Below are 9,486 nucleotides of genomic sequence, written 5' to 3' on the forward strand. Positions count from 1 at the left end.
TGGGCAAGGAACCCTCAAGGAGCAGCGCTGCGACCTCAACACCCCCTGGATGCGGCGGATCCCGCTTCTCCCGGCCGGGCCGGTCCCGCCGATCGCGGGGCAGCGGCGCCACCGCGCGGGGCGCGGGGGAACTGCGGCACCGGGCGGGGCTGAGGCTCGGGACCGCCCCGGGACCGCCCCGGGAATCCTCGCCGGGACATGGCGGCGGCTGCCCGGCCCTGTCTGGGTCTGCTCCTGTCCCTGTTCCTGCTGCAGCTGCCCCCGGGAGCCGTCGCGGCCGCCCGGGCGGGGCCCGGAGGTGGGCTCGTTGTCGGGGGGCTCGTTGTCGGGGGGCTCGGTGGCGGGGGGGTCGGTGGCGGGGGGGGGCCGGGGATGCTCCGGGGGAGCCGCGGGTGCAGCGGGACGGAGGGAAGCGGCCGGAGGGCGATGCTGGGCTGGGGGCTCCATGTATCCAAGAGGGCGTTTTAAGAAATACGCATGTAATTAATTTGAGAAAAAAAAAAAGTATTTTTATCTGTTCGGAGCAGCATTATACGGCATGAGTCTGTTTTTTACCTGTGGCTTAACACCCTCTCAGAGCTTGCAGACTGTAGAAGGGGTAAGCCCATAAAGTACCCTCTTTATTTTGCACCAGCTTTCTGTAGTCAGCTGAAGAAAATATCTGTAGCAGCTGGAGAAAACGGGAATAAGCAATGAAATGGGAAGGGAAATGAAAACCACTGCAGTTCTGTCTAGGCCAAATAAGAATTCTTACCTGTAGAAGAATTAATTCTTCTACCTGTATAAGAATTAATCCTGTTGTTTACATTTCCTTACAAAGATGTTGATTCTATGATATTCAGTATTCTTGCCCATCTAATTAATTTTTTTTTTCTTATAGGCACTTCAGGGTTAAAACCAGCATAAAGTAGCCTCTGCTTACTGCAGCTCAAGTTAATTTATTCTTAATTGTGTTTCTTCACAGATGGCATGAATATCCTGTTTATAGTTGTGGATGATCTCCGTCCTGTTTTGGGCTGTTACGGAGATAAGCTTGTTAAATCTCCCAACATCGATCAACTTGCTTCTCGAAGTATTGTGTTCAGCAATGCATATGCCCAGGTGAGATAAATTGACTTAAGCATGTTTTCTCTATGCAAAATAATTACTGGTTTTGTCACAGTAGGTGTTAGGCAGACCAGTGGAAAAAGCAAGTATTTAAGAATTTTAAGTATTTACAGTAGAAAATAAATGGTTAGCCTGACCTGTGGTATGTGAACCTATCTTTACTAAGGTGAAAAAAATGAAAACAGGGCATTTAAATTATGGTACTTATGTAGCCCTTGGAGGAGTGTAATGCCACTCAAGCATTTTTGCTTAAAAATGCTATTTTACTAAATTAGAATTCTTTTTTCTACTGCTTATACAGGAGTATATTTTACTTTTTAATCTTTTCTTTTGAGGAAATTGATTGAATAGGCTGCTGTGGAGGGGCAGTTTGTGTGGTAAGCATGACTCAGATAGAGGACTCAAAATCTCGCTAATTGCTCTTCACTTGGATGCTCTGCATAGGATGCCTACAGTCCCAAGTTTCTCTCTGCTGAGAAATTAGAAGTTTGAGTCTAATTCTGACTGGGGAATAGGACTTCAAAGCAATAACTCTTGGTTCTTGTCAGTCTGAAGCAGAATTGGTGAGGTCTTTGGACCGTAACCCAGACCTTTTGTGTTTATCCTTTCATTATTCTTAAGGCAGTCCAGATCAACTAGACTTTGGGTTTTTATCAGCACAGTCCACTGCTGCTTAATTCCAGGTGATGTGAGCAACCAGATTTCCAAAGCACTGCCTTTATGGAACCTGATTATTTTTTTTCTTTCTCTTTTGTGTAACTAGGTCCATAACCAAAGTTTTTAGTGCTTAGGAATTGGCTATTTGACATGATGAAAAATTATAGATAGTTAAGTGTCTATCTTGGTAAAAGCTTGCAACTGGGAATGGATATGCTTAATAAGGATGCTGTTCGTTCCAGCCTGAAGTGGATTGAAACATTCTCCCTGCAGTTCCGGAGCCTTCTCAGATGTTCTGCCCAACCAGGCCTCAGTTTGTACTTGTAGTCAGTTTGTACTTGTGTTTTGCTCTCTGTTCCAAACTGATTCTCTCTTTGGCTGGCTCTCTCCCCAGCAAGCCCTGTGTGCTCCCAGCAGGGTGTCCTTTCTCACTGGCCGCAGACCTGACACCACCCGGCTGTATGATTTCTACTCCTACTGGAGGGTACACGCAGGAAACTATTCCACACTGCCCCAGTATTTCAAGGAAAATGGCTACGTGACCCTATCTGTGGGGAAAGTTTTTCATCCTGGTATGGTCATTTGAATTGTCATTTACTTTACATACAAATGCTTAACCTGTGTTAAGACTTATATGACTATCGATGTGTTGTTCCTGTCTATATTGAGAACCTAAATCACAACCACGAGCCAGATTTTACAGTGATTGGAGGTTGATTTTAAATCCTAAGTCCTAAGGCATTAGAGATGACTGTATTAGATGACTCTTACCTAGTGAATATTTTCACATCTTGTCTAGGAATTGTGGAAAAAAATGCCTACATTCTAAAAATACGTCTGGAAGTGAGGTATTTGCTGAACATGAAGCTACTGAACAGCCTCCTTGGCTTAGTTCTGCCTGCATGTGCTTCATGTTGTGGTTGTGAGTGTGGATCAGGACATACAGAATGTATGATAATGCTACAAGTTCAGCAGGAAATTAGTTCACTAGTTAAAAAGCAGTAATGCTACTGAGTTGAAAAATACTGTAATACTGACCCTCTTTTTGGTAGTTTTTTATCCTAGAACTAAATTTGTGTGGATATATGAACTTTCAGTTGATAGTAAAGCTAATCAAGGATGTGCATGAAGACTGTGATTAATCCTGGGGTTTTGGGGAGGATTTTTTCTTGCTGTTCCTTGAAGTAATTTCCCTGAGGAATTACTCCCATTTAGTAAGGCTCTTCAACAGGCTTGAATCTTACTCACCAGTAAAAAGTGTATTCTGGGGAAAAATGTCTGTCTTAAACTTTTTTACTTTTATTTCTTGGCTTTCTTTTTGTCTGCTGTCAAAGATTATTTGAAATGTTTCTTCATTTGCATATTTAAAAAAGACCCCACAACTGAACACAAGTTAAACTTGTGTTTGAGCTCTTCCTGGTTCAGTGAACTATTAGAGAATTTCTAATATCTTTTTCCTTTTCAGGGGTTTCATCCAATCACAGTGATGACTATCCATACAGTTGGTCCATTCCACCCTTTCATCCTTCAACTGAAAAGTATGAAAATCATAAGGTAAGGATGATCTGTGGGACTCTCACAGGAGAGTTTTCAGGATATAGCCATCCTGCAGATCTTTTAACTATTTCTAAATTGGTATTTGGAAACTTAAGTTACTGAGATATAAGCAAGAGTGGTCTTAATTTGTGTATATGCCATTAATTCCTTTGTCTGAAAAGTGGAGTTGTCAACTTGCACACTGATCTGGCTTTGATTAATAAGTGACAGAACATTGTCAATAGTCTTAGTGAACTTACTGCAATAAAGAGCCCAGGACTGAGTGAGTGGGGGGTCATAATTAGAGTAATCTTTAAATAATCTGAAACTTCATAATCTGGTTCAGTTTTCTAGAATGTTTGTTTCTTTTAAGTGTGACCAAAACAATGTTTATGCAAACATTGCATTAGCATCATGTGTTGGAGTCTGTGCATGGCCCAGCAGGAGCTGCAGCCATGAGGGTACAGGGAGCCTCAGCAGTGCTTTGGTCTTGTGTTTATTGCAGGAGAGGACTGGTTTTAACAACGACAGTATTTGCATCCATGACATAAAGAAAAGTATGTTCATTTAGCAGCTCTCCCAAACACCCTGCCGAGGCCACCTTTCCCTGACAACTGTTTAGTCCAGTTTATCTCTCTTCACTGATTACACATCAGCCACTGCTGGCATTTGCTCAGAAACTAAGTCAGTAGCTTCCAGGCAGCTTTCTGTGAACTCTTGGGATCAGAAGGAGTTTAAATGCATGTGTATGGCATAATTGAATACTGCTGCATTGCCAATAAGTCAGAGATTCTATTCATCCTAGAAACTGGGGGGTTTTCCCCTGTGTGACCACGTTTAATCTTCTACCCAGCTTTAGAGAGGATTTCTGCTTTTCCACAGACATGAATTTTGTATTCTTTTGTTGGCAGAAGGTTTGAGAAACAGATTGGTTTAAAGGTTATGGAACAGGAGATTTCGTCTTTGCTTTTACGGAAGTTACTTAACTAATTTTTTTTTTTTTTTTTTTTTAAATAAAGACTTGTAGGGGAAAAGATGGAAAACTTCATGCAAACTTGGTGTGCCCAGTGGATGTGTCAGAAATGCCCAAGGGTACTCTACCTGATATTCAGAGCACTGAAGAGGCCATACGTTTACTGAACGTTATGAAAGCCAACAAGCAAAAATTCTTCCTGGCTGTTGGTTACCACAAGCCACATATCCCACTGAGGTACCCACAGGTGAGGAGATGGGAACCTGCAGGAAAAGGAACTTAGACAATCGTTGCTTTCGCTTTGCAGAGCTGTTTCCACAAATGCTTTGTTGCTGTTGTTTCTGGGAAGTGAGCTGAAAACCAGCCTTGGTTTGGTGTAACTTCAGGAGTCATCTGTGGTGCATTTCAGAATGTTTAATGACAATGAATTGTGACTCCTCAGCCAAAAGCCAGGCTTCTGCCACCATAATAGTGACTGCTACTGCATGGAGATGGGGCTCAGCTTGATGGAGTATGACATAATAAGGCCTTAAAAGATCTTGTATTCCATTCCCTGTTTGAGTTGGTGGCAAAATTCCTACTGATTTCAGTGAAAGTGCTGTTGGACCTTTTATTGCAATGTTATTTTGAGATTCAGGAGGCTGGGTTTAGGTACTCACTAACTCAGTATTTTTCAGGAATTGGTTGGAGATGACTTGTATTGCTACATTTTACACTGTGAGGGAAGGGGAATGAAGCCCTGTAAATTGTAACATTTAAGGGTCATGCAAGGGGAAATGATTGCTGTTTTACAACACAGAGTTTACAGTAAATCTGAGGTGAGGACAGTTTTTATATGTGTTTTTTATTGTAAAGGAATTTCTCAAGTTGTACCCGTTGGAAAATATCCCATTAGCCCCAGATCCCTGGGTGCCTGAGAAACTACCTTCTGTGGCCTACAACCCCTGGACAGATATCAGACAGAGGGATGATGTGGAAGCATTAAATGTTAGTTTCCCTTATGGACCACTTCCAGAGGAATTCCAGGTAAGCTGCCAACACAGGGCACTGAAGTGAAACTGCCTCCACTTGTTCAAGTGCAAGGGAGGAGTCAGCTGTTCTTAGATGTTCTCAGTTATTCAGCAGCTGTCAATTTGCAAATTTGATGAATTCCCTGCCTTGCATACTGTCACCTCTATAGACAAACCTTCTCTGTCACTGCAGTTTGGTTGGCATATGAGGGAATGTATGTGGCAGGTTTAGCAGTGTAATGTTTGTGCTCGTTATCTGAGTCTGTTTATCTGTTTCAAGCAAGCACAAAGGGTGTCTTTTGCAAGCTTTTCCTTGGCTTTCCAGTGCTTCTGCCAAAATAAGGTGCACTGGCTGGATCAAGGGAATTGGTTTGCAAATCAAGGGGTTGATTTGCAGTGTTTTGCTTGAAGGCACTTCTGGGAGATAGAATTTTCAGACTGCCCCCTCCCCATTTACCTTTTCTGGGACGTTAATCAGGCTACAGACACTCAAAAAATAAAGCTTTAAAAGTAAAATCCCATAGTTCTTTTGCACAGCCACCCACTGGTTCTCCTGTGTGTGAGTCTGGGGAAAAACTAACTTTTTTTCCCTCTCTCCTGTTTCCTTAACTTGCAGCGGCAGATCCGTCAGAGTTACTATGCAGCAGTTTCTTACCTGGATGTGCAGGTTGGCCTGCTCCTGAATGCTTTGGATAATGTAGGACTCTCAAATAACACAATGGTAGTTTTTACTGCTGACCATGGTAAACATTTAAGTCTTCCTCCAGCTCACTTAATAACTTCATTGTGCAACTAAAGGCTGGCCCATTAATCCAGTGTGTGTTTCTGTGACGTACAGCAGAGCTGCCGTCCCTTGTATCTCTGGTTGGTCTCTCTTTGATTGAAGGGACTGGCTCTGGCTTCTGTGGCTGCACAGTTCTGTCCCCACAGACACCTCCTTAATCAGGCTGAGGGTTTGCTGGTGAGGGATGAGGCTGCCTGCCAGGACTGGGGCTGAGCTTGCTGTGTTCCCAAGCCCTGCCCAAGGAGTGACTCTTGCTGGGATCAGTCCTGTGAAAGAAGAGCGTCCGTTCCTCCCCCCTTACGATTTGTAGAGAGCCATCTGGTGCAGTGGGTGCACCACAAGCTTTCTCATTAATGGCTCAAGTGTGTTTTCTTGCACTTGTCATTGCTGCTTGCAGAGCATCTAAAACTGATAGTGATATGGTCCCCCCTCATAAGTGAGGTCTTGTACACTCTGGATCCTGGTGGTAAAAAAATGAATTTGATCTGTGGGACCAATACATCAAGCATTTAATGGTTGTTTCAGTACTCTAATATTCTTTAGAATAACCCATTAATGGGGGAATGGCTTAGCTGACTTAAACCACTTAGGATGTGACTTAACTACATTGATTTATAGTCACAAATTCAGTTAATTTGGGTTGATTTTTTTGTATAAACAAGCCCTCGTGAGTTGTAGAGCAATGGGGTTAATATTTTTGGTACTAAAGTGACTCTGGAAGTTCCTACTGACTTGCCACTTGACTTGGACTTTCCATTTTAAACTGAATTCCTCTTTCCCTTGTATGGAGAACTGTGAATAATTGGTGTTTCCAGTGCCATGGCTGGCAAAGTGATTCAAAATATCATGTGTTAACACAGCTGTCATAGAGTTCCTTTGTCTTCCCCCAAGTGAAGTTGGCAGTAAATCTGCCTAGAAGGAAGTCATGTTGGCATCTCTTTCAAGAGGAAGAGGAGAGCTAAAAAGTTTTATCTCTATTGCTTCCTCAGGAGTAATGTCCTGATATGACAGTCTGGCATGGATAGCAGCCTTGGCTCCAAGGGATGTTCAGTTACAGTGTTAACAGGAGTATTGGAGAGCTGGCAGCTGCCCAGAACTTAAATGAGTGCTTTGTGGCATTGATCTGGAGACTCTTGCAGGAGCTGTGACACATTCCAGTTCCTCTTTTCTGCTGTTATAATGCTAATTGCCTAATTCTAATCTAGAGTAGGGGAAATAAGGAAAGGTGTAATTATTTCCTTAATAAAGAGTATCAAGTTGCAAGACTGAGGTGGCTGTTGAAATAGCTTTCACATTAGTGAAAAATCTTCTTATATCTAAGTACAGATTATTTACCTTTTAATATAACCTCTATAAAAAGACTAGTGGCCCCAACAGCCAGAGTCAATTTACAATGAAAAAGAAATGACTACTAAATTACAGCCCAGTATCTGCTCTGAATTGTGTTCTTTGTCACCTAGGATGGTCCCTGGGAGAACATGGTGAATGGGCAAAATACAGCAATTTTGATGTTGCTACCCGTGTGCCGCTGATGTTTTATGTACCAGGAATGACAACTTCCCCTGTCAGTCAAGGAATGAGGGTCTTCCCCTACCTGGACCCTTTTAGCCATATTGTAGGCTCAGTACCTCAAGGTAAATTTCCAGTGTTTATGTTTTGTTTGCAGTGGATATGTACAAAGCAGAGGTGGTGATGTAATGACACTTTGCCTACAGGCACCTTGTGAATTTGCTTTGTCTTTTTGAAGAGTTCTTTTACAAAGTGATGGATATTCTTGTCTCTAAGGCTGCACATTTGAGAAACATAAGTGGAAAAATATTCTTGTTTAAAGTACATCATAAATGCATAGCCTGGCATCTTCAGAGCTAACTGCCACCCTTTAATTGCCTTCATTTTAGTACCCCACAAATCCACTACAAAGTACTTTTGATAAAATACCAGCTGAATTATCAGAGTAAGTTTCTAGAGCATTCTACCAGTGTCGTCAAACCATCATGTTCTGTAACTTGTATTTTGATATTTTTTTCTTCTAGGGCAAAGCAAAAAAGTGGTGGAGCTGGTGTCTCTGTTTCCAACACTTGCTGAACTCGCCGGCCTGCAGGTTCCTCCCGCGTGCCCCGAGACGTCGTTCCACATTGCCCTGTGCACGGAGGGGACAAGCATCGTCCGCTACTTTAATGCCTCTGAGGGGAAGGTGCAGGAAGGGAAGGAGGGCTGTGGTGACACTGCCTGGTGTTTTAATGAAGAGCCTGTTGCTCTCAGCCAGTATCCCCGGCCTGCAGACACTCCCCAGTGGAACTCTGACAAGCCGAAGCTGAAAGACATCAGGATCATGGGCTATTCCATGCGCACCATTGACTACAGGTACACGGTGTGGGTTCAGTTTAATCCTGACAACTTCAGCGCTGACTTTGAGGATGTCCATGCAGGAGAGTTGTACACCATGGAGACTGACCCAAACCAGGATTACAACATCTATAACACCACCTCACATGGTTGGTTTTTCAAAAGGATTCTTGGCTTTCTGAAGCACTAGGGTTCGGGAATGTCTCTGTGCCTGTTCTTGCAGCTGAATTAATGCTTCCTCCCTTTTGTATAAAACCTTTCTGTTGTACAGAAAACACTTGGATTGAATTAAAATCCTGTCTGTATCAAAACACTAGCTATTGCCTTTTTCTTTTTACAGCCCTTACTACACTGAAGGTAGTCAGAGGGAATTTCTGCAATTATGTTTTCAAACACAAGCTCACAACACTTTTGAAAAGGCCACACAGAGTATGCAGGCCCATACTGTGAAACATCTCTGTGATCTTCTGTAGCAAGTGAAGAATTAAATTTCATTATCTATGCTGAAACTGTTGATATGAAAGGTGGAAAACCAGAAACTTCTGTGTTTGAAAGGCTATGCAGAGGATGTGTGTCCCTACACAGGTCCTGTCCCGTTTACTTAGGAGGCTTGGGGCTGGAGTGGTCAAGGAGACATTTGGTGGTGGTGAAGGGCCAGGGTGTCTGCTGTCATCAGTATGTAGCTGTACCAATTTCACACTGGCTGAAGGTGTGTTTTACTCAGAGCAGTGCCAGACAGAGTTTTGGAGTCTGCAGCTAGGGCTAATTATATCTCTGACACACTTCCCTTCAAAGGAAAATTAAATATTGGGGAAGTTATTTTGGGGCATGTATTGAAGCGTTAAGGATTATTCTAAATCTGTGGTGTGCTGGGTCAGTAATACAGTGTACATTTAAAATTGATCTGGCAAATGGGTATTATCTGAGATTTGGCTACGTGAGCTTTGTGTTTTGTTCTGCTAAGACACCTGTAAAATAACCAAACAAACCACACTTTTTGGGGGGATGTACAATTATAGCACGTAGATAAATTATTTAGGAATTTGTTTGCATGAAAACATTCCTGTGCATAC

The 9,486-nt window shown here is 42.8% G+C and overlaps 1 protein-coding gene across 1 annotated transcript; it reads left to right on the plus strand.

Moving 5' to 3' along the window:
• The first annotated feature begins 179 nt into the window (after window positions 1-179).
• Window positions 180-9,048, plus strand: IDS (iduronate 2-sulfatase). Its single transcript, XM_027645493.1, has 9 exons — window positions 180-298; window positions 965-1,101; window positions 2,159-2,336; window positions 3,230-3,318; window positions 4,320-4,520; window positions 5,129-5,299; window positions 5,900-6,026; window positions 7,528-7,701; window positions 8,101-9,048. The coding sequence occupies exons 1-9, from the start codon at window positions 199-201 to the stop codon at window positions 8,601-8,603; spliced, it is 1,680 nt and encodes a 559-aa protein (XP_027501294.1). The 5' UTR covers window positions 180-198; the 3' UTR covers window positions 8,604-9,048.
• Window positions 9,049-9,486: the final 438 nt, after the last annotated feature.

Source organism: Corapipo altera, unplaced genomic scaffold (assembly GCF_003945725.1).
Source record: "Corapipo altera isolate COAL_440 unplaced genomic scaffold, ASM394572v1 65, whole genome shotgun sequence".
In the NCBI taxonomy this organism is placed as follows: Eukaryota; Metazoa; Chordata; class Aves; order Passeriformes; family Pipridae; genus Corapipo; species Corapipo altera.

Coding starts and splice junctions, on each gene's coding strand:
- IDS (XM_027645493.1), top strand. CDS start 199: ATGGCGGCGGCTGCCCGGCCCTGTCTGGGTCTGCTCCTGTCCCTGTTC. Junction 2,337..3,229: donor GGGGAAAGTTTTTCATCCTG/GTATGGTCATTT, acceptor TTTCCTTTTCAG/GGGTTTCATCCAATCACAGT. Junction 5,300..5,899: donor CACTTCCAGAGGAATTCCAG/GTAAGCTGCCAA, acceptor CTTAACTTGCAG/CGGCAGATCCGTCAGAGTTA.